The sequence below is a fragment of the Zonotrichia leucophrys genome, chromosome 4 (genome assembly GCF_028769735.1).
Source record: "Zonotrichia leucophrys gambelii isolate GWCS_2022_RI chromosome 4, RI_Zleu_2.0, whole genome shotgun sequence".
Taxonomy (NCBI): domain Eukaryota; kingdom Metazoa; phylum Chordata; class Aves; order Passeriformes; family Passerellidae; genus Zonotrichia; species Zonotrichia leucophrys.
Genome location: NC_088173.1, coordinates 1,747,908 through 1,772,261, shown reverse-complemented (window position 1 = coordinate 1,772,261; position 24,354 = coordinate 1,747,908). Strand labels below are relative to the sequence as shown.

At 37.7% G+C, this 24,354-nt stretch overlaps 2 protein-coding genes across 2 annotated transcripts in view; one reads left to right on the top strand and one right to left on the bottom strand.

Annotated features, from left to right (window-relative positions):
• Window positions 1-24,354, bottom strand: part of CFAP99 (cilia and flagella associated protein 99) — a 53,905-nt gene that overhangs the window by 8,923 nt on the left and 20,628 nt on the right. Inside the window, exons 5-13 of the mRNA XM_064710210.1 lie at window positions 22,412-22,524; window positions 20,127-20,307; window positions 15,096-15,176; window positions 11,924-11,989; window positions 10,933-10,992; window positions 6,962-7,050; window positions 4,540-4,744; window positions 2,674-2,815; window positions 1,767-1,918 (exon numbers count right to left, since the gene is read on the bottom strand). Coding sequence (XP_064566280.1) covers window positions 1,767-1,918; window positions 2,674-2,815; window positions 4,540-4,744; window positions 6,962-7,050; window positions 10,933-10,992; window positions 11,924-11,989; window positions 15,096-15,176; window positions 20,127-20,307; window positions 22,412-22,524 — 1,089 coding nt within the window. The remainder of the gene's footprint in view (window positions 1-1,766; window positions 1,919-2,673; window positions 2,816-4,539; window positions 4,745-6,961; window positions 7,051-10,932; window positions 10,993-11,923; window positions 11,990-15,095; window positions 15,177-20,126; window positions 20,308-22,411; window positions 22,525-24,354) is intronic.
• Window positions 22,241-24,354, top strand: part of ZFYVE28 (zinc finger FYVE-type containing 28) — a 180,132-nt gene continuing 178,018 nt past the window's right edge. Inside the window, exon 1 of the mRNA XM_064710207.1 lies at window positions 22,241-22,255. The gene's annotated coding sequence lies outside the window, so the exon portion shown is untranslated. The remainder of the gene's footprint in view (window positions 22,256-24,354) is intronic.

Below are 24,354 nucleotides of genomic sequence, written 5' to 3'. Positions count from 1 at the left end.
ATTTTTTTTGTATTTATCTATTTCTAAAGTATGCATTTGATCTATAATTTAATCTGAAATTATTAGGACTATACAATGCTTCATACCCAGAAAATTCAGATCCTAATGCCCAAATTTAAAATATTTGAACTGGAATGTTTAATGATGGCTTTTTAATAGCCACTTTGCAATGTGAGTGATAATGAGATGCTGAGATCTAAAGTGAGACTTCTGCACTTTAGTTTGCAAAGAAAGATGGATCATTTCCAAACAGCTTTGTGAAGGCTTTCAGTTTTAGGCCCTTGCTCTTATATATACTTTTCCTTTCTTTCAAGTTCACCATTAAACTTGAAATGACCATAGAGTTGTATTCATAGGAAGTGAAAGGGAAATGTTTTGCAACAGGGTATATATATCTATATCTATCTATCTACCTATCTGTCTATCTCAGTGGCAGTGTTTGAGCATGACAAGCAGACATCAAACATGTTTAGGAAAGAGAATTTGCTCGAGGCATAGAGTGGTAGAAGCTGAATTTTTTGAGTGTCTGCATTTCAAAAATACTCAGTGAAGCCAGTGAAGTGGTTCCTAAAATAAGTTCTACACTCATGCAGTAGATACTGCTGGTATTCAAGCAACTAAAGTACCATGAAGGGAAGAACTGGTACTTTAAAAATTAGGAAAACGAACAGGAATTTTATGGACAAATACTTAATTGTACTAAGCCTGAAAAATCCTTTTGTAGAAAGAAAACCAGGGCAAGCTATCACCAAAAGTGTGCCAATTCATTAGAGTGCTCCTGTAATAGTCAGTATGATGGAACAGTGAAGCTGTGATACAGAAGCACAGAACAATTTGAATTGGAAGGGACCTTAAAGATCAGTCCAAAAGCCCTGCCATGGCCAGGAACATCCTCCTGATCAGGTTGCTTCAAGCCCCATCCAGCCCAGCCTTGAACACTTCCAGGGAAGGGGCATCCACAACTTCTCTGGACAACCTGTGCCAGTGGTTCATCACACTCATTGTAAAAAATGTATTTCTTACGTCCAATCTGCTAATCTGCTTCTGATTAAGTTAACAAATAAGATAACAGATTCCTGGATTGCTACCTAAGTCTGGCCATTGCAGAGCCCACTCCCAGGCATATGAGTTGTTGTGCATCAACAGCAAGTCCAAGAAGTTTGAGATACAGTTAATACAGTTATTATAAATTATAGACACACACAAGTCATTTACACAGAATTGTAACAGCTCAGAAGATTTTGGTTTCTCTTGACAATCTCTTTCATATACTTGAATATTGACAGTTTTGAAAGCAAATGAAATCAATCTTGTTAATTACCATGGCCATCGCCACTGCAATATAACTAAGTATACATGAGTCCAAACTTTGTGTTGATTCAGTTCTTACTCTGACTGACAAATCTTTGAATTTGTGAAGATGCACAGAACATCTTGTAATCATTGTCCAGACTCTTTTTCTGAGATATTGGGAAACCCAGATCCCATTGGCAAAATTCAAAAAAGGTTCAAGAGGAATAAGATTTCACTTCCCATCAGAATATTCTTCTTGATAAAATTTTCATTTTATAGACTTTGTCAATGTCCCATTTCACATGTAACTTTTGTCATGCACTATGACAAAATACAACATGTATGAGATGAGGTCACTTTGTACTTCATCCATCCAGACTGTGATATATCTGCAGTACACAATCCCTCTGAATGTGTGAAACATATACAGTACACATTTATGTAAAACCAGTAGTTTTTCCTTTTGAGCTTACCTCTGTTAAATCAACAAACTTGTGTCTGATGCTAGGTGCAGACTCAAGAGCTCGTATTTGTTGAATGAGTTCATATCTCTTCCTGTTCTTCTCCTCCTGCTCTTCTAAAGCTTGCCGGAGGAGTTCTCCACTTTCCTCACAAACCTGCTGAACTGAAAGATAAGAATTAATCTCAGTTAGCTGTTTGCCTATTTTAACAAGTAGTCCATCTGGAGGAAAATTCAAGTGCTTTAATGAATAATGATAATAATACTGATCTAAAGGTACTTGAGGGAATAGTCTGGTATTGGTGGGAGGAATCATTAAAGAAACAAATGAGTACTTCCCACCTCCACCATCCATCCAGCACATAAATGTACTATATACATACACAGACACTTTGAATTACTGCTTTGTAATTTCTGCTCTCATTTGTACATACTGTTTTATTACTTAATGAAAGGATATTAAAAAATAGAAAATATTCATAGTCTTCCAAGCTATGTATATCCTAGAAATGACTGAATTGCAAAGGCTCGTAGGCTCTGCTAGTCCATTTTGGAGTATCTAACACTCTTTGCCTGTCTCAATCCTTATGAGCAGAGACATCTGCATTTGACAAAAAAGTAGAATTATTTACATGTGCTACTTTTAGATGGAAGGGAAACTGGTTGCAGAACATTAGTGATGTATATCTCCTGTTTAAACTAAGAGTAATTCCAATGACCAGTAGCTTAGAATTTCTGATCTGCCCATTGCCAGCTGATTCCTGAACTCACATTCATACATTCATGGGAATGTATAGCCTGGATCTTTCCCTCAATTTCACTTTCCCTCCTATAAAAATTGTAATTGGCCCACTAAAAGAAAGATGAAGTAGTTTGGGGATATTTAGCATCACCTCTCATTTTTCTGGCAACATATATACCTATCTGTTGCTTGTATTCCTGGATCTTTTCTTTTACTTGCTTTACATTCTTGTGTCCTTCCATGACCTGTTCCACCAGCTCTTTCATTTCTTTCTGTTCCTGTAGACGTTTCTCTGCACACAGGTGCATCAGCTCTGCTTTCTAAATCACAAACAAACAGGTGAATGCAACTCCTGATAAGTGGTGATCTGAGTGCCTCAAATCATTGAAACAGGGTAAGGACAATTGAATTCAAACTATTACATCATCTACTAAAGTAGAAAAGGACAATGGCTGGGGTCAAGAAAGAGTCCCAGATTTAAGCTCTCCTCTCTGTGTTTTATTTACACATAACTGCCCTGCATGACATTTGTACTGCTGCTTTCCATAATTCCCTCCTACATGTTTCCAAGAGCAGACAGAAGGAGTAATTTCTGGATCTGGTTGTGAGATAGCAAGAAGTGTGCTTAATCTAATATACTGCTAGTTGTGCGCCTGCAGGAACTTCTTGGCCCAAGCCACAGCTCTGTAATGTCAAGTCCACTTTTGGGTACCACGCTCCTTTCTTTGTCAGAGGAAAGGAAGAAGGAGCAGGAAAATTGATTTTCTCAGACTAGATTCCTTGCTGCTCTTCCTGTTTTTGATGGAAGACCAGAGTTTTAAAAGGAGGAAGCAGGTCAACATGACAGCTGAACATTGGTGAATATCTGGAGATCTGCATGTGGATGACATGCTCTGCTTGTTGACAAGCAAAGGGAACTATGTGGAATTGGTTGGGTTAGAGCAAGTCTTATTTGCACATCCCCAAATCTATTCATTTTGAGACATTTCTACTAACAAATAAAACACATATGCTCTGAAGTGAATATAACAATTGCAATACTTTTGGAATGAGTATGAGCAATTATACTACGTTCAGTTGTACACTAGAGTTCACTTTAAGTTCTTGCTATAGTCTTTCTAAACAAACATGAAGACTCAATGCCAAAAAGGATTGAAAGGTTTTATAGGACAGAAAAGGAACTCATTAAGCAAATTTTCCTTTTATAGCATGCTCTTTATGAAAATTTTGTACATTTGTGGTTTCATTTTATGTTGCTGAGACATTGCACTGACATTTTGAGATACTCAAAAGACAGGTACTGGCCTACAGGGCATAGCAACAAACTGGAGAAATAAAAAAGAATGTGATGGTGGCTGTGAAAAATTTAAAATCTGTATTATTTGGTGATCCTTGATCACCTGTTTAGTTTATAAGAAAAGCACTGGGGAAATGTAATGTGAGTTGTGAAAATAACAGAAAGATCTAGCAATGATTTTGAGAAACTGTGATTTGTCAGACTGAAAACAGTGTGAAAATATTTCTTGGCATAAATATGCAGTTTTCCATACAGATGGATCCAAAGAGGGTTGTCTGTCTGAATTTTCACCTAAAAGAAATCTAGATGTTTCAGATAGTATGAAGTAAATTGAATTACATCTGTTTAAGAAAACAAATGCTTTCATATTTGAGGCTCTCATTTTAACAAGATAAAAAAAACCAGTTGTATATTGTTGATTTCAATGCTAATGGTGCTTAGTATCTCAGTATTTGCTCAAAAAGGATTTGCATAATGACAGAATATAGGGGAGCATTCTTTGACCTTCTGCTTTTATTCAATTTACTTCATAAATGTTAATCAAATTAAAAAAAAACTTGTAAAAAGTACTTTCATGTACAGCATTGCTGTATCTGGAAGTTATAGCCCTCTTTTTCCCTTTGTTTGCAGACTCCAGTGAGTAAAGACACTGCATAGAATTTTACACCTCTAATAGCAGGTCTCATCTGTGCTGTGATTTGCACAGATTGGAAATCAGCAAAATTTGAGCCTCCCTGTATGTATTACCTCTTCTCTCAATAGATCAGCTTTCTTCTTATTTTCTTGGGTTACATTCTGATGGGCTAGAACTGCCTCTTCATAACTCAGTTTTCCTTGAAGCTTCCTACACTCTATTTCAGCCAGTTGATCTTCCAAATCTTTTCCACGCATCTGTTTCTGCCATTCCAAGAATTCAGATGAGTCTCCGGCCCCTTGTTGCAAATTTTCAACTCTGCAAGAGAGAAAAAAGGAGAACACTATTTCAGGGATCTGGCTTTGTAGCCCTGCCTTGGTTTGTAAAGCATTTCCATAGCCTTTGATAGAAAGTGTTTGATCTCTGCAGAGAAAAAAGGCAGAATCACAAAGTCATTTGACAGATGTCTTTTAATTCCAGTCTAAGAGGTGTTCCTACTATGTGTAAAGCCTGAGAAAGCCAGACTGGAAGAAAGTGCATGACAGCATGCACCTGAAAGTTTTCAGTAAAACAAAGCCCCAAGAGAGGGCAAACTTTAGCTGAGTATGGATTCTCATAAGGAGCAGAGAGAAACAGGTAAAAGGATGTGCATTTTCTCAGAGGACTGCTTTGCTTAGAGGTTGAAAGAACAAATAACTTTCCTCTTTGACAATCTTCTTGTCCACTTTAACACAGAGAACAAAAAACTTCTGCTTAACACTATTTCTATATTGTATTTTGTCAATTAAATAATATTGCTGTAATGAGGCAAAGAAGTATTCAGCTCTTAAACAAAGTCACATTCCTATTTTTTGTGCTCAGCTGAGAAAGAAAAACATAGCAAAGCCCTGGAGCAGGCCCATGAAAGTCCTGCAGCAGAGGAGGGAATGAGCCAATAACTAGGGCAGAGACACAAACATGGAGTGAATTTCCTCTTACTGCTGCTCCCCAATGCATATGCATGTGATATATCTATTTCTATATATATCTATATTATATTTATCTCTTTCTATATATATATCTGTTTTGTCTTAAATGCAGCTGAAGATTAAAACTCATTAAGATAAAATAGTGTCAAGTTACAGGGAACGGTTCCTTTGCTGAGTGGAACAAATTCTTCCAGCCAGAGTGAACAGTAGCATATGTAATATGGAAGAACCTCAATATATGTGAATAGCTGATAACAGAACCTGACTGATGTTTAATATCTACCTGCTAAAATCCTGATGCATGAACCAATACTGTTAGGTCCAAAGATCAAATCCAAACTTAGACAGTCTATCCAGGACTTAAAATGCTATCAATATTTAGTGCTTAGCCTGCTAAGCCAGGTGGATTAGAAGTAATACTAAAGCAGGATAACATGATATAAGTTTTATCTTTGTGAAGTTTTTTAGTGAAAATGTTATGTGATTCTAGCTGTAAAACACAACCTTCAGTGGCCATCCAGGAGTCACCTTTTCCCCAGTAAACATCCTCTGAAAACCTGTGTTGCTGAATAAGGAGGAATACTTATGTCAGGATTTCTTAGAGTGCTAAATGCACAAACGGACCTGCAACCTCTCATTACCCCCCTTCCCCACACCCTGGATTCAGTGCTTGTGTTCAAAGACAGCTCTGCTGCAGTGTGACTGTCAACACTGGATGGGAGTGAAGTGAAAAGAACTGTGTGAGGAAGAGCCATGGAAAGTCCTGGTTGGTGTGTGTGCAGTTTCTTCCCAGGAGACACATTTAAGCCTGGGCTAACAGCCTTGGTCCCTGCCTAAGCTGCTCCATAGATCAGCCTGCACCCAGCCTGGGGCCAAGTTGATCCTGCCTTCTTGACTTGGCTTCCTGGCTGGACCTTGGCCCAGACTGTTGTAGCACCCTTGGCTGACCCTGCTGCCTGTCCCTGAATCTGTCCTGCTGCCAGTGAGGACACTGTCCCTACATGTCCTCCTGTCACTCTCAGCTCTTGGCTTATCTTGGTTTAAGGAACAGCACATTCTTAGTGTGCTATATCTTACTGTGATAGAAATGGACAGGTATTGTTATCTACATATAAACAAGTTCAAGTATCAAACTTGGCATGTAGTTGACCACAACCATTGAAGAAAATGGAGATGTATGAAATTATTTGGCTTAATATACATGCATCTTGTACAAAAGACACAGAAATAGATGTGTATTCAGGTCATTATTTAGTCTGGAGAATTGGAATAAATGTAAAAGTGATACCTGTTGGACTTTGCAAGTGAACACTAGCCAGAGTGCTAAATCAGAACACAGTAACACTGTACAGCATCTACACAAAAAGAATTACTTTACTGTAGACCTTTTCATCAGCCTACTTCAATCCACTTCTCTCTTCCTTTGTCAACTGTTTTTATAGAATAGAAAGCCCTACAAGAGAACCATTAGTTTAGTTTACCTGGAATTTTCTTAATTATCTTTGATGTGGCTCATATCCTAAATGCAGGGATGTGAAAAGCAATCTTAGGTGGAGTGTGGTCCTACCTTTTGAGCTCCTCTTCCAATTTCCTCTGGTAGAGGGCACCCTCCCTCAAAATAGCTGCTGTGTTCAATTTAATGGGTATATTGTCAATCTGTCAGGAAAGGGAATGTATATTCCATAGTTAGTAATGTAAACCATGAAACAGAGTCTAAAAACATCTCAGTGGGTTAAATAAATTGACCCAAGACAGCATAAATTTTGGTTAAAGCATTCATCTAGCATTAATCTGACATTCACAATGAAATTGCATGCTGTTCATAAACTACTCAAGCTGCTTAAGAAATCAGCAAAGTCCCCCAAGTGGATTATAAATTTGTAATCAGTCTTGGACCATGTCAAATCTCATAAAATGTCTTCACTTCCTTTCATATTTTCCAGTGCTCATATATGCTGTGCAAAAGGATTTGATCTGTTTTGGACAAAGACAATAAACTGCCTCTGAAAGATGTTCAGTGAGCCAGAACAGTGAAGTAAAAGAAACGTGGCACCTTTCACAGGGAGATCTTGGAAACATTTTATAAATAATCACTATTACAGTGTAGAAGCATTTCCAAGACAACTGGAAACCATTGCCATATCCATTTTCTAGACAGTAGAATGAAAAACTGTTCTCAGTGACTTTCAGGCCTCAAGGTGTAACTTGGACTAGATCCTATGGCTGCTTTGTTAACTCTTCAAAGTATTGTGTTAAGACTGATTCCCAGACAACTTCTAAATACTGAAGGAGGAAAGGATCAATTTCTCTGCCAGTTAAAATTGCTCCCTGCACAGGTAGAGAAAATGGGTCACCTTTGCAGACACATGTAAGAGACTTGATCTGAACCAAGGCAAAGCAGTGCTGCAGAAATAAGAACTGAGATCATTCCTGCAGAAAACAAAGCTTAATCATAACACATTTGACTTCTATCCAGATAAGTTCTGTGTTCAGAATTCAAACATGTATTTAAATTCCAAATGAAGAACTTAATGAGTAGCTGAGAAACACATGCACAGAATCACTCAAGCTACATACTGCAAATATTGTATGCAGAAATATGAACTGAAGTCTCCTGAAATACATAACTGGAAAAAGCATGTGTTATAATTTATATTAATTAGATAGGTTGAGGACAGCAAACACATTCCATCACCTAGAATTCACTAAGTAAAATTACTAGTTTTACACAGACAGCATATTTTAATGCAAGAAAATTAATTACCTGTCAGTTTCTTGACAAAATGATGATAACTTGAAGAATTTAGGAAAATAATCCAAACCAACGTATTTTATTTCTTTTGTTTGACTTACTATGACTTCTTAATGCCCAATGATGTTCTACCTTTTGATCTGCATCTCAACACATCTCAAAGCCTTCTGCCTTATATGAACAGTTTATATTTTATTCTTGTACTGTGTATAAAATGTTTCCTTAGACATTTTCTGACACATGTAGATGTTTCTATACTTTTGACAGTTTTCTGTGTACACAGATTTCATGTTCTGTATTTACTAACTATAATTTGGATAGAGAACTGAACTAAGAATGAATATGGAAATAACTTAAACTTCAGTTTCACAGTTTATGGACCAGAAATCTGATGGACATTGAAACAGAAATATGGCAATATAGTTACAATAACTGGAACTTCCAAGACATGTGCAGGCAGGTATAACTAAAATAACTGAATAAATTCTTTTATGTCATATAGTATCAAGGAAGTTCTGAATTTTACTCATTCTCTTCCTGTTGTGAGATATCTTCCCTTTTTTCAAGATGAGAAAATGGAAGTAAGGGGGAAAATTACAGAGCACTAATTCTTGTGGGAAAATATCATATTCACTATTGCCACCTAATGAACATGCAACAACTCACCAAAACCAATAAATATGTAAAGAGCAAATATGATATGAACAAGAGGCAGACTGAGACAGAGTGATGATGCATTTGTACTCTCTCATTCTCCCAGTGAAAAAGATGAATAAATACTTTGGAACAGCAAGAGAAATAATTGCTGCTGCACATGGTATATGTCTCTAAAATTAAAAAAAAAGATTTCATATACTGTGGGTGTTCTAAAAAGAGGAAAGCAAAATACTAGTTGGTTAAAACATTATACAATTATATTAATTTGAAGATAGATTAAAATTATATATATATATATATAGTTTAGATTAACCATCCTCTTAGTATTTGTCTGCTCAGAGAGTGGCACAGGAAGGCAACCGGAATAGAAAGTATTTTAAAAGTCAATAACAATATGCCTATCTCTGCTTGAAAGTTACAGCAGCATCTTGAATATCAACTAACCAACCTTAAGGCAAATGTGTTTAGACAAGATAAAACTGTTTGTGCATCTAGAGGAGATACCAGCCAGTTTTAGAAGTAGCCCTAATCAATGCCAGAGGATGCCAGATCCATATTTTTCTTAATGCAATTTAGGCAGATGGTTTGACTCTTGTTAGTTTGCACTAAAGTTTTGTTATTTTATATTACCAGAAAGGGCAATGGAAAACACAGAGTTTTGAACTGAGCCCACTTAATTACAGGTCATGTATGTTGTTTTAACTATGTAAATGTTTCCTGGTTTGGGTTTTTTTCTCTTTCTTTTTGTGCAGAATTAACTAGGATCTTATTATCTTACTGTAATTTAAATGCTGCTGGACTGTAAGCAAGCAGACTGAGTAGCTGATACTGTTACTAAAGATAACTTCAGTGTATGATAAATGCCAGACAGGCTTTAGAAATACTTGCCAGATGCCCAGTCCCCCAAGTGGAGAATCAATCTTTTCACAGTGTTTATGAGCTGTACCTAAATACATCGTTTTAAAGAGTAGGCAGACCTGCTCACAAGATATTTGAGACCACAGAACAAGCACAGCTGAAATTATTCTGTATAAGAACTTGAAACAAATGAAAGGTGCCAGATTGAACAATACAAAACTGAACATAATCTGTAGTGCAGTTATTGCAGAAACATCAATGTGAAATTTCAAGTGTTCCACTGTTAAGGCTGAACAGTTCTTTTCTCATGTTTACAATTCTCTGACCCTTGAAAATTCTACAAGAGAAGCAATCAGGATAGTGGATTTCATGACCTCAGTATGTGTCTGAAGGAAACAAGGCAAGCATCCAGCCTGATTGTATATTGTGTATCAGACAGTCATTAGCTGGAATGATTGCTCAGCATTCTTTAGGATCTCATTTTGAAACAGTGATGTACTGATGCAAGACTGTTCTGTCCTTATGCTGAGTTCTTAAACCAAGGTTTCACAATTCTTTTTTTTTTGCTGGGGAAAATTCTCTTTTCATACTATTTTACATAAAATCTTCTCCCTTTGTAACTGAAAACACTTTTAAGGCAATATGGTTACATTGTGCAACTACACACAGTTTACCTCAGGAAACCAAAAGGGTGTGATCTCCCTGACCAGTCTCACCCAGGACCTCCACTCACACCATCTGCTCACTGGCCTGGGAGCCCCAGTTAGACTCAGACGGGTTTCAGTTTCCATTATGCTGGGAATTCTACTCCTGGTTGTGTCTCCATTTCTGTCTCCTGACCTCAGTTGCTGTTGTAGCTTTGTCTCCTGACTGGATTTCTGGGTGGACCCCAGCCAGACCTGACTTGTTGCCTTGTTTTGTCCAAAGGTGACTTGCTATCAGCAGAACCCATCACTGCCACCAACCTCCTCACATCAGACAGTGTGTCCTGCATGGTGAGGGCACTGCCTGTGCTTTCATCACTTTTGGCTCCTTCTTTCTCTTCCATCATGGAGTAGCCCTGCTCTTGTCACTCCCTGACCATGTCTTTGTGGATTATTAATGGTGCATAGGACAAAATCTATGAACCATAGACCCAATCCATGCCATGCTTCTGGCCAAACACCTTAGTGTAAAAACACAGGTTCAAGTCGAGTTTCCATCATGACAAGATTTGCACTTGTGTCAAATTTTCAAGTACATTTGACAACAGTTCCTTAAAGGTTACTCACCTTGCTTTGGATCTTTTGAGCCTTGAACACTGGTTTGCTCTCCATACTGTCATGTATGTTCTGTAGTTCAAACCAAAAATACATTATTTCATTTCAAAAACAAATTTTCAATTACTCAGCAAAATATATTAGGTATTTATCAAAACTAACATATGAATATTCATCAAATATTCTTTGTAGAGTAAAAAATTCTACATATTTTGGAAGTGTAAAATACACAAAAACTTGCTATGTACACCCAACCTAGTGGGAGTATGAACATACAAAGGTAGGTCCAAATATTGACTAAATAATGCTAAAGTAACAGTGATTATTTCTTTGACTATGAAATATTACTTACATATATATATGAATATATTCATCTTTCAACTGAAATAGATACTAAGAGGCCAAAAAAGGATGTCAAACACACTTCATGGAATTATTAATTAGTGGTAGAATTCTACTGATACTTATTAATTGAATGATGTTAGCTATAGATACTGATGTGAAACTGTCTGGTATCATGGGGATGAACAGAGTGAATAGAATATGCAGCACTGATGCTGAAATGAATATATTACATACATAGATTGGTGACTTAACTGTGAACTGGGAATCAACCAAAGCAAGGATTCTGTATGAATGGGACCATTATTCCCTCAGCTTGGCTGCTCTGTGGCATCAAAGTTAATGGAAAAATAATATGTGGATTTAGAGAAATATTGCCAGTTTGGAGATTTGTTGGAGCAGTTTCCCAGAAAGGTTGTCTCAAAATTAGGAAAATTATAAAGCAGCACCAGAAGTATAAGAAAAGGGGGTTGTACATTATGCATAAAAAGAGGCAAATGCAGGAATAGGGATGTGAAATGACACTACAGCAATAAATCATAGCACAAAATTCCTAAGCCCAAATAAACATATACTTAAATACTCTAAGATATCTTTAAATACTCCAGTCATATTTCATCTCCCTACTGGGGAATTTTTCAGCATGTGTTTTGCACCATACCTCTCTCTTTTCAGGCTTGATGGTTGCACACCTGAACTGGTTAGTATTCGCCTCTAGGAGCAGATCCTAAAATTAAAACAATTCTCTTAAAGAGTGTGGTACATCAAAGTTCTCCAAGAGTAATTTTAAGTCTCAAAAAGTCTTATAGCCTCAGCCACTATCATCAGAATCATAGAATGGGATGGGTTGGAAGGGAACTTAAAGATCGTCTCATTCCAAAGCCTCTGCCATGGGCAGGGACACCTCTCCCTAGACCAGGTTGCTCAGAGTTCTCTCCCACCTGGCCTTAAATACATCCATAACTTTTCTAAGCATCCTGTGTGAGTGCCTCACCATCCTCACAGTTAAGAATTTCTTCCTAATATCTAATACAAAGCTTCCCTCCTGCAGTTTGAAGCCACCCCTCCTCATCCTGTCACTCCCTGCTCTTGTAAAAAGTCTCTCTCCATCCTTCCTGTGGGCTCTCTTCTGGTACTGGAAGACCCCAGTTAGGTCACCCTGAATCCTTCTCTTGTCCAGGCTGAAGAAGCCCAATTCTCTCAGCCCACCCTCATAGGAGAGGTGCTCCATCCCTCTTGGTGGCCTCCTCTGGACTTGCTCCAACAGGCCCATGTCCTCTGTGGTGGGGCCCCAGAGCTGAAGGCAGTGCTGCAGGTGGGGTCTCACCTGAGTGGGCAGAGGGGCAGAATCCCCTCCCTCAGCTGCTGCCCACGGGCTCTGGGTGAGCCCAGGACAGGGAGGTTTCTGGGCTGGGAGTGCCCATGGCTGGGTCATGTCCAGCCCCTCAGCCACAGCAGCCCCAGGTCCTTCTCAGGGCTGCTCTGGATCTGTTCATCCCCAGCCTGGGCTGGCACTGGGAGCTGCCCTGGGGCACCAGCACTTGGTCTTGTTAGAGCCCATGAGATTGCCATGGGCCACTTGTGGAGCTTGTCCAGGTCCCTGGGGATGGAGTCCTGTCCCTCAGGTGTGTCAGCTGCACACGTGCTGAGGGTGCACCCAGTCCCTTCATCTGTGTCATTAATGGAGATGAGAAACAACACTGGTCCCAAGATGAATTCCAAAAGCTTGACTTAGTATTTACATACATTTTCACTCCTGATTAAAGACCTGAAGTAAGCAAGTATTGATTTTCTCTACATGGTTCTGCCTGGATGTATCCTTTGCACAGGACATCAGGCCTTTGATAGACCTGCCCATAATGAAACATGCTGCTTGTCCAGATACCAGTTTAAAAATATCATAATCATAAATATCATAATTATATCATATTATGCCACATCAGTACCATTGGCAGGAACTGTTTTCAGACTGCTGACAACACCATGGCTTTGGTTTTGAGCTACATTAGAGAATTATGTTCAGGGTATCACTCCACCAGGGCTGATTCAATAGACACACTCCTGGCATTAAAGCCAAGTCATTATACAGGGAATTACAGGCAATCATATTTTCATTTTTTTTGATATTTATTTTGTTTGTAAACCAAATCTCTAATCAAAGCTGTGAAACAATGGCTAGATTTTCTAATGGCTTTCTGGGCAGCAGCTGATAACATCAGTGTTTCTATAACTGTCTAGAGTGTGGCTTCTAGTGTTCTCATTCCTCACAGTTGCTCAGATGTGGTTCTTACAGCTTCTGCAGAAATGCTATGAAACAAATGGCATTTTTCATACAAATTTCTGCTAGCACCCATCATTTCAGCTTGCTTAGAAAACAGTCTAGGGAATTGACCTTTGTGAATGGTCTGAATGCCTTTAATAGCATTGCAGAAGTGACAAAAAACTGCTGTTACTGCAGCTATAATTTCTGTAGTGGTTTATCTTTGTTTCTCGTATGAATGCATTTTCTTTATTGAAGAATGTGGTTGGTTGCTAAGTGATTTTACAGTTGTCATAGATTTTTAATGGTATAGGCACTGTGATATTTAGCTTTTCTTTCCCAGTTTTTCTAGAAAGTTTTTAACATGGAAATAAGCACACAGACAAATAGATGTGCTTTCCCCACGATATGGAAACTATAAAAGGATAAAAAAATCATGCTGTATTGTTTTATAAAGAAATATCAAGCATAGGTAACGTGATGGACCAGCAAAAGGAATGCATAGTCAGAATCTGTCACACATTATAGCTTTCACCATAGTTTAGGAACAGAATTCAGTGTCCCTTTCACATGGACATGAGGACAGCCAGTAATGAATAGACTTGTATTGGGTAGTAAAAACCAGTCAGGCATTTTCAGAATGGGGGTGGGAGAGTCCTGATAAACAGGAGCCACATGGCATACCTTTTATCAAGTTTATATTGTTATTTGATTGGATATGGTGACAACAGTTTGGGAATGGAGAAAGAAAGTGGAAATGGGCATTTAATTAATTGCTTTCCAAAGAGAAGACAACAACAATCTGCTTTAACTATGAGCTGCCTCATTGAACAAGATTCATGTCAAAGTTTGGATCAAATAGCTAGAGCTGTTTTTTCCAGGCCCTCCCTTCTCCTGCTGTCTTAACACACAGACCATGTACTCTGTTTCTTTACAAACCAGGATAACCTCATGCTCAGTCTGTTGAAGGCAGTGTATGAAGAATATGTAAGAGTATGAAGTCTGCACAAAAAAGAAGTCAGAATCTGCTGGTATTTTTAAAAAGTGAATAACATGGTTATTTTTCAGTTATTACAGAAAAAACCCTCAAAAATACTGAATTTTGTAATTTGAAGCCTTAATAAATAAGTGAATACCCTATATATGCACATGTCCATGGGACTAGAAGGACCATTGTGAAGAAAAAAAAGTAATCATGTTGCTGCTACTTTATATGGCTGCTTGCAAAATTTTCCATATGGTACTTATAGTGAGTAAAAGGTGAACCTTGTCGTGGACTATTAATAATAAAATAAAGAAGGTGGGAAAAAGAGTGCTAAAACAGAGCAGAGGATAGAAACTTCATGACTCTAGAGAAAAGGTTAGTTTTTAGTTTTAATGTTTTTAATTTTTAATTTTTTAATTTTATTATTTTATGATTAAAAATTTTTAAATTTTTAATTTAATTTTTTAATCTTTTAGTTGCAAAAGCAGATATATTTCAGATAAAGCTGAAGATTTGTGAAGATAAAACTATAAAGAAAAACTAGTTTAGAAGAAAGGAAAGGATAGAAGAAGAACAAAATACACTTACTTTTGCTTTTTGGATATTTTTTGTTTTGATTTCCTCTAGTTGCTTTCTTTCCTTTGGAGGCTTATAGATGCTTGGAGGAACCTATATTAAAAGACAAAAATCTCTAGAATAGGGGATATAAAACATTCCAAGTGACACATTCTTGCAGGCAAAAAAAGCTCATCCACTTTTACTGGAGAACAGCAGCAGTTAATTTTTTAAAATATTGATTCTTTTCTATTAGTGTCACTCTAGAAGACAGGGACAGATTCCAATTAGTTGGAGCTACCCAACTTTTCAGTTCTATTCAATATAACATAACCTCTGCTCAAAAGACCAGAAAGACAGACAATATTGGAAGTAATTCAAGAAAGGCTAAAGCAATAATAAATCCTATAGGCCCTATCAAGGGGAGAAAAATATTTCCAGAATGGGAACAGTTCTGTTTGGCATTTCATAAACCTGACTTTCACAGCAACAGCAGCCAGATAGGGCAGCTGAATAAAGTAAAGCTATAAAGTGGCACTGTGTGTGGTGGTAGGAACAAGTTACAGACTCCAAAGAAGTTCAGGGAAGTGAAATCCTTTGAAGTTTAATAAATACCCAGGAACTTCATTGTAACTGAAGAGGTCTTGGAGCTGAATGGTGGGACCCTGAGAAGGAAGCTAGAGAAAAGCAGATGTTCCATCCCTCTGGTCTTCCCAGAGCTCAGTGTTTAAGCACTGCTGGGAAAAGACACTGGGCAAAAAGGGCCTTTGGTTTACCATGGCTGTCCCAATGTCCTTGTAAGGGAAAACCTTTGGAGGTGTGGGTTAAATGTTTGGCAGGTAAAGAACTCAGAGGGTCCCTTCAGCATCAGTCAAAGGGCTGGGAAAGCAATCACATGTCAGCTAAAATGAGCAGGACAGGACTGGCTGTCAGTTGGACCAGCAGGACAATGGGACTTCAGGTTGATTTCTGTATTTGCTTGAGCAATAAATTTATCCCAGAGTAAGCTCTGAAAAAAGACTGGATGTCTCCTTGAGAGGAGTGGGTGAGAGAGTCTGACAGTTTGCTGGGCACCTGCCTAAATATTTATCTTGCTAAAAATGTGCTAGATCAATTAAAAGTTACAGAACTAATGGGGAAAATATATATTCTGTCTTGTACTGGAGGTCAGTTCAAGGAACATGGGAATCCCATCTAGCTTTGTTGGTCTATATAATGAACTACACTTGAAAAAATCATGAACCTGATGGACTTTCCACTGCCTTTGCTATGCAACATCTTGATCTACAGGTAAAACAAATGCACAAACAGAAGAAGCTAGCAATTAAATGCACTGGTGAGACTGCTCAAGTATTCTTGTGAGCTTTTAAAGTGAAGTAGCAGTGAAAGTATTTCCCAGAAGTACCTAAGAATTTTTATTATGCTTTTAGAGATGGAGAAATGAAAGCCCAGATGATCTGCAAAGGGTTCCACAGGCAGTGAATATCAGTTTATTTCACTCTTCTTCCTACTCATGTGCTTTACCTGCAAACTGCACTCATCTGCCAGAGTAAGCTGAAAATCTCTCCTCAGAAACTGCTATGCTTATTCCAAGTAATTGAAGGAGGAGCCTTTTCCATCAGCTGTTTCAAAAACATTCTTTGCATTGTGATTTAGCCCATGGGGATGAGTACAAGCAGATAGCCAGACAGTACAGCTATTATCCAATTGTTGGAAGAGGATAAAAAGTCACTATAAATAAATTGTAAATTAAGCAACAGAGATAAAAAAGGCCAAACTGTACCTAATTAATCCAAATGTGAAAAAGGGGATTGGGAATAAGAGAGACCAACTTTGCCTTCCCTCTCCCGGCAGTGGTCAGCCTCACATAGCCTGTGGGAAATCCCTTAACCAGGAGATCATTTAGGGAGCAGCTACTACAAGATGTTTAAAGAAGAGAAAAATGAATAATCACTTTGAACTTTGATGCTCATTACTCTTCTATTTTTTAAAGTTACTGTCATAAAATGGACAAGGGAAAGCTAATGCAATGCTATTTTATTATGTGTTGCTACTTTTATAGATAAGATCACAAATATATTGGTGGGTCTGTTATTTGCAAACAGAATCCTCTCTACTGGCTAAATTATTTCACTCATTTAATTATTTTAAACAATCAGTGGCTTCACTCATGAAGCCCAGCTGAAATAATAGAAAAAATATCTAAAAAATACATTAAATTTGGCTGAATGGTGTTACAATAATATCCCAGTGAAGCCTTTGTTTTTAATATACAACTGGTTTATAGCAAATTTTAAAATAAAATAATTGCATAATCTTATCTTAATGTAGTGCTGATATTAAAAGAATGGATTTTAGTACTCTAGGCCAAGATACCCAAGAAAGTTGAATGTGTCTAAATAATTCTGCATGTTATCAGGTTTAGGCACCTGTCTGCATTTGTTTCCTTTGCACACCTCAAGGTAAAGCACTCATTTGTTCCTTGTAGGACTGTATTTGTGAATGTGTGCATGCATATGGGCACTCTTGTGTCTGCATCCATGTGCATGTGTGCCAAGGCCACTGGAGACATGAATTTATAACCTTTAGACCAAATATTTGAAGTGAATTGTTTTATAATTAAATCTCAAAACTAAAATGTTTTTCCTTTTAACTTAGTGACTGTTGTTCTATATTCATTACATGGCAAGGGTTCCATATTGCCAGAGTTTTGTACCTCCTTGATGTTTCTCGTAGGCAGCTCCTCCAGGCACTGACTCTTCCTTGCCCTCACAGCAGCCACTGACTCCAGTTCCCTCAACCAACCAATCCACTCTTTTATAACACTCTCCTTATTGGCTACAGCTGTGGCCTGTTAACATCAGGCCTGCTCCTAATCTTTAGTAATTGGCTCAGCTGCAACTCTTTAGGGATACAATTATTTTCTATACTACCTTTATTTACCTATATTCTATTCCCCTACAAGTGACTCCCATTTTTGATGAACATTTATGATGATAAATGATTATTCTAAACTTCTAGGGCTATGTTACCCCAAGGCCAGTTACTTTCCAAGGCCAGTGGGGAATTAACTGTATTTGCAGGGAATGCCCCGATGAAGGCAGGAATGATGCATCTGACTCCATGTTCTCAGAAGACTAATTTATTACTTTATGATACTATATTATATTAAAGAACACTATGCTATACTAAAGAATACAGAAAGGATACTTACTGAATGCTAAAAAGATAATAATGAAAACTCGTGACTCTTTCCAGAGTCCTGACACAGCTTGGGCCCAATTGGCCAAAGAGTGAAAACAACTCACAGCAGAATCCAATGAAACAATCACCTGTGGGTAAACAATCTCCAAACACATTCCACATGAACAAAATACAGGAGAAGCAAATGAGATGAAAATTGTTTTCCCTCTCTCTGAGGCTTCTCAGCTTCCCAGGAGAAAAATCCTGGGCAAAGGGATTTTTTTCAGAGAATGTGAATGCCACAGGGAATCCCATCTCCTTACAGGTCACAAGGACAACTGGCCTGCCCTCTGCAATAACCCACAGCCCAGCACTCCCCTGGGAAGGCAGTGTGTGCCCAGCACACAGGATGCCAGTGCCATCCCAGCTCCTGACCCAGTCTATGTGACACATCTCCTCTTACTTGGAAACAAATGCCTGGAATAAGGTAGTGCTAGAAAGCAATACCTAAAAATATAATAATCCTGCTAATCAGAATGAACTAATTGCAGCACAGGGATACAATAACCTATTGCTCAAATTCCAGCTGCCTCCATATAGTTCTGTACAGTTGTTCCAATGAGGAGCAGTAACTGTGGGTTGTGGCTACAATAGTCCCTGCTGATAAACCATGTGACAAATTCTTTGACAGGTGCATGAGACTCATGAGTAAAAAAATTGGTATTTCATAAAATGAACACTTTTGTGAGAAAATGGATGAGAACATTTCTGCAGCAGATCATAGGATGTAATGTGGAAGAGTTGTATTTCTTTATGCTCCTCTAAATTACACAGAACCCTCCTGCATGCAGGAGCCACAGTATGGCTGGGTCTCACCTTACTGACCCTCTCCTGCCATGTGAGCTGTGTTTTCAGTCTCTGTTCATTTCAAGAGGTAAACTGGTGATACTGGCAACAATGTGGCAAAGTAAAGTGAAGCTTAATTTGCTGAGAGAGGTACAGAAATGAATAGAAGTTATGTCACTACTACACTAATGGTTTTAGATTCACACAAGCTTTAAATTTGCAAAGTAAACTGGCCAGAAAGTAAACCAAATTTAGTATAATCCAAACAACACAAATGAACTTCACTAAATGCATCTGCATTAAAGCAAATTTATTCTAAGAGGGGCTGCACAGCACAAAGTTCTAAAATGACAGCAACATGACTCATTCCTATACTGATTAAGTAGTTATTAAATGCAGTTTTTCAGAGCCTGGTATTAAGCTGTTTCAATGTAAAATCCCATTAACCATATAACACACTACCATTAAATTGCTCTGCCATCCTGAGATGTAAATGGTCTCTAAGAGCATTCAACACATGTATTATTTAAAACCTGAAGTGCTAATACAAGGTGGCAGATAATGCCCAAATCTATGATTTCTAAGCTCACTTCCCACTGTATTTAAATACAGATGATTTTGCAGTCTTTATTAAGTTACTCATACTAGCTTAATCCCAGATCCTGTTTGCTTTACCCCATGAGATAACATCAGCTGTGGTACTGATTTGTACCAGTGTAACTAAATCACAATCTGAGACAATAAGTAAAATAACTTAGCATTCCAAAGACAAATCTAGTCTCATTTTTACATGAGCAATAAATTTAAACTGAAAGCTTTAATTTTAGAGATTCAGCATTATGACAAATAAAATTCCACCTTCAAGGAGGAGCTGCAAACCTAGAGTCCATCTCATTTCCAGCAAAACTGCTTCTCCATTTATTTTAATGAGAACTCATTTGCAAAAAACCCTAAATTTAGATTATTAACTCCCCTACCATTTTGTGCAAAAGCATACATGAAATTTAGTGTCTTTCAAAAAATAAACCAACTTACAGGTTGTCTTTTAGGCAGTTCTGGCAGAGGTGCTGGTGAAGGTGGAGGAATGGCACGTGGCTTGGGTGCAGTCAAATTAAATTCCTTTGGCTGAGTGACTCTTGAAGTCTTGACAGTGCTGGAACGATTACTTAAATTATCTGTGAGCTTTTCAATCAGTTGCTGCACTTTTGGCTGCCACCTTCAAATAAACCCAGAGTTTTCAAGTTTATTTTATTTTTCTCTTTCATACAAACAGTAGATGAGGTTGGCATTGGTGCAAATTCTGTAATGCTTTCTGCCATTCAATTTTATTAAAACTAACCTATGTATCCGTACTCAGGATTTAGCTACACTCTGTTATTTCACCTCTTGATAGATGCTGTCCACCCAGATGACTAGTGGTGAAATAGCCACAGTTTTTATGGAATAAACAACTATCTATCTGGCCAGTTGGTTTTGTGGCAGGGACAGATTAGGGGTCAGAAAAGCAGCTGCTATAGGCTAATTGCACACTTCACACACTTAGATGAAGAGATTATGAACAATGGTCTGAGTACCAACAGAGAACATGCAGATCCATCTTAGAGCACAGGCAGTTCTAACAGAAAAAACAGAAAGATCCAAGGAGTTTGGTGAATTATCAAATGAACCCTCAGTGAGCCCTGGGGGCAGCCAAGAAGATTTTGATTTCTGTGGCTTTGGGCTTGTAATAAGGTTCAGACTTCTTCTAAGGATTGACAGTAAGATACAGACTAAAGATAAAACATAAACAGGGTATCACAGACTAATTACAGTGACAGCTTCAAGCCAGATGTTCTTCCTCTATATATGTTATATCCTTATATATTACACATGCAATGGAGCTTCCCCAGAACTTAAAAAGCAGATGACAATGAAAATTTACAGTAAATTGTTTATATGACTGTTATTCTGTTACTGTTATTACAGGGTGAGGCTTGCAAGTAACTTATGCAAGTAATGAAGCTCCACTAAAATAAATAAGACTCTTTATATTAACCTCACTGATATTAGAAAGAGAAACACAAAGACACATTTAAAAGAATTGCAGCCACTGAACTGACTAAATTCATCACTGCATCCTCAGACCCCTGAAGGATGTTTCAAACTCAGTAACCAAATCTAGTCTTGAACATTCTTGTATAACTTACATTTGCCACTTCCAGGCAAAACATGGGTTCATGACTCTGAGTGTAACTGACTGTGAAGGACAGCTGCAATCAACTTGGTGTTAATGAAACAAGCAGTGGCCTAAGCCTCAGCCTGCATGCATGTGCAAGAGCTCCGTGGGTATGCATGTGTGTCTCCATACCTCTCTAGCTGTATTTTTATACTATTCTAAGCACTTAGTATAACTAGAATCACTACAATGGAATATTTTGAGTCAAATTCTGACTTCAGATATATCCTTGTGGTCCCTGTAGAACTCAGATTAGTGCAAACCAAATATATGTTATATATTTGCTAAAGCACTAATAAACTACAAAGTATGAAAGGATTATTCTAGGGACTTTGATATGACAGATCCAGATGCAAAACTCCTTTTCAGCTGATATTGTTCAAGGCATGTTTTTGTCGAACATTTTTTGCCATCATCTGGGTTAATCTATACCACATTGAGAAGGATGTGTGACTGCAGCCACACTGGTGTAATTTACCTGTTCTAGGGAAAAATGAGAATAAAAAGTGACCCACTAGGCTGCAGAGCTACTATTTCTCCACATGAAAATGTTCCAGTTTGGCAAGGGTAGAGTTGCTACCATATCACCACCTAACCAATGAGCTGTTGCACCTCAGAGCATTTAAGCTGTTAAATGATGCTGCAACTGTGTAAATAAATAACTTTAAAATACTTGCTTATATGTTTATCTGATTTGCTCAGAAAGGATTTTATGACCATCAATACAAACAAATCTGCGCATAAAGCCACAATCAGGGAAGTCAGACTTTTTAAAAATAGTTAACGCCATACAGATGTTGAAGTGACTGATAAGGCACAACTCCAAGATAACTTGAACATTTTATTTTACTTTTTTCCAGAAGATGATGTTTTATCTATTCAGGAGCATTAGGAAGCAAATGTACAACAGCTGTGAAAGGACTTTCCTGAGAGAGAACCTTGCCTCTGGGTAAGTAAAAGGGCTTGCTAAAGTCTTGTGAAGACAAGGAGAGTTTCAAGTGACTTCAATAGGAGAAACACTTTAACAGAAATATGAGCTTTCAGGAGAAGCTTTCCCCAGCTTTTAAACTTGGAGGTGGCCAGAGGCTACTTAAACACTACTTACCTTAGCAGTGGATCAATCAAGTTCTCTTTCACATACACAGAATCATAGATGTGACTCCATTCATCTTTTATCCATGTGTTCAGGTGCAAGTCATTGAAGAAGAACCTAAGAAACTAATAATAAGTTGTTCCTTTTAAATATGAATATTTGAGACATGGTGTATATAAGACTCCAAAAAGACAGTTGCTTTTACAACAAACACTGCTGAAGAACTTGCTTGTATTTGACCTTGTAATTACAAACACAGATGCTTTGTATTTTTTGGTTCTTACTAGCTGGTGGACAGTCCCATCTCTTTTAGCTCTATTTTGTGAGACACTTTTAGATACTAAAAATTTTTTTTCATGGCAAAACAAAAAACAAACTACAAGCTCCAACATAGAGATGTGTTGATTCATCTTTAATTCTCTTCAAACATTGTGAAAAAAAAAAGGCTTTTGTTGTTTTACATATCATGATTTCTACTATCATTATAGTGCAAGGATTCCATACCACCAGAGTTTCATACCTCCTTGATGTTTCTCATAGGCAGCTCCTCTAAGCACTGACTCTTCCTGATCTTTGCAGTAATCATCTCACTCCAGTTCCCATCAATCCGCTCTTTTATAATGCTGTTCTTATTGGCTACAGCTGTGGCCTGTTAACATCAGGCCTGCTCCTAATCTTTGGTAATTGGTTCAGCTGCAACTCTTTAGGGGATATGATTACATTCTATACCACCTTCATTTACCCATACTGTATCCCCCTACAGGTTTTATCCAAAATTAATTACTACTGGAATACACTGATTTTAGTATAATTTTACAGTAGAGTTTCAGAGTCTAATATACCCAAGTGGACTTCTGATTATCTAGAACCAGAAGACCCATGAAGCCAAGAAATATGTCAGGCCAGACACTGCACCTGAATGATTTAAATTCTTTTCAGCTTCCTGGGAACTGGGCAGAGATAATTGGGGAAAACTATAGTAAATGCTATACAATGTGGCTTTTTCTTTTAATGGCATATTCCCATTAAAAGAAAAGACTGAAATTTGGCACACTTATACATTATAGGGGTCTACATGCTGGAGAAATAACAACTAACATTTGAACTTTTGTTTGCCACTCCAGTTCACCAGAAGGTCAAAAGCCTTTCTTTAAATCTTGAAGTATTCAAATGGCCTTTTGAAACACTCTTGAAAAATGGCATTCAGATTCAGCCTGCAGCATTTACAGCAATATAAATTCCAAACTTGAACCTTAGCTTTTCCATTAAAATTATTGGAAATGAAAGTACAAGTATGGCACTGAAATAATCACAGTAAAAGCAAAAAGGTCCACTAAATAATTTTGACATTATGAGACATACTGGGAAGCAGTGCACTGTCACTTAGAGAAGCTTCAAATGGAGACTTGCAGAGTTTATTAGATTAGACTTAGCATGAGCCCCACCTTAAGTTGTTTTACACAGAGCCATGGAATTTTTTGTATTGAGTTTTTAGTTCTGCAGAACTACCAAGGAGTTTGTAATTCAAATGTGGTGCCAGGCCCAAGGTGCTTCAGAACTTTGTGAATAATTCAGCTACAAACAACTCAGATTTGACTCAAGGTGTTTGCTGCAGATGTCCAACAGATTTAGAAAACCTGCTACTTGAAATCCATAGTATTTTCCATTTCCAAGGAATTAACCTTTGAATTTAGCCATATTTTAATCTACTGTGCTTTTGGTAGTCAAAAGACTGACCAGCACTACAGGACTAAATTAATATTACCCCCTTGGATTTCCATTCTTGTCTAGAAACTACTGCTGCTCCCTAAATTTGCAGGTGTCAGCTTACCAACACACCATCCAAAAGACGTTCTTTTATCCCTAAAAGCTTGATTATAAACTAAGTGTTGAATTGTGAAGAAGTTGGGTTGTTGATGCTTCCAGGTTCTGTGGTGTTTAATAAGCATATGGTG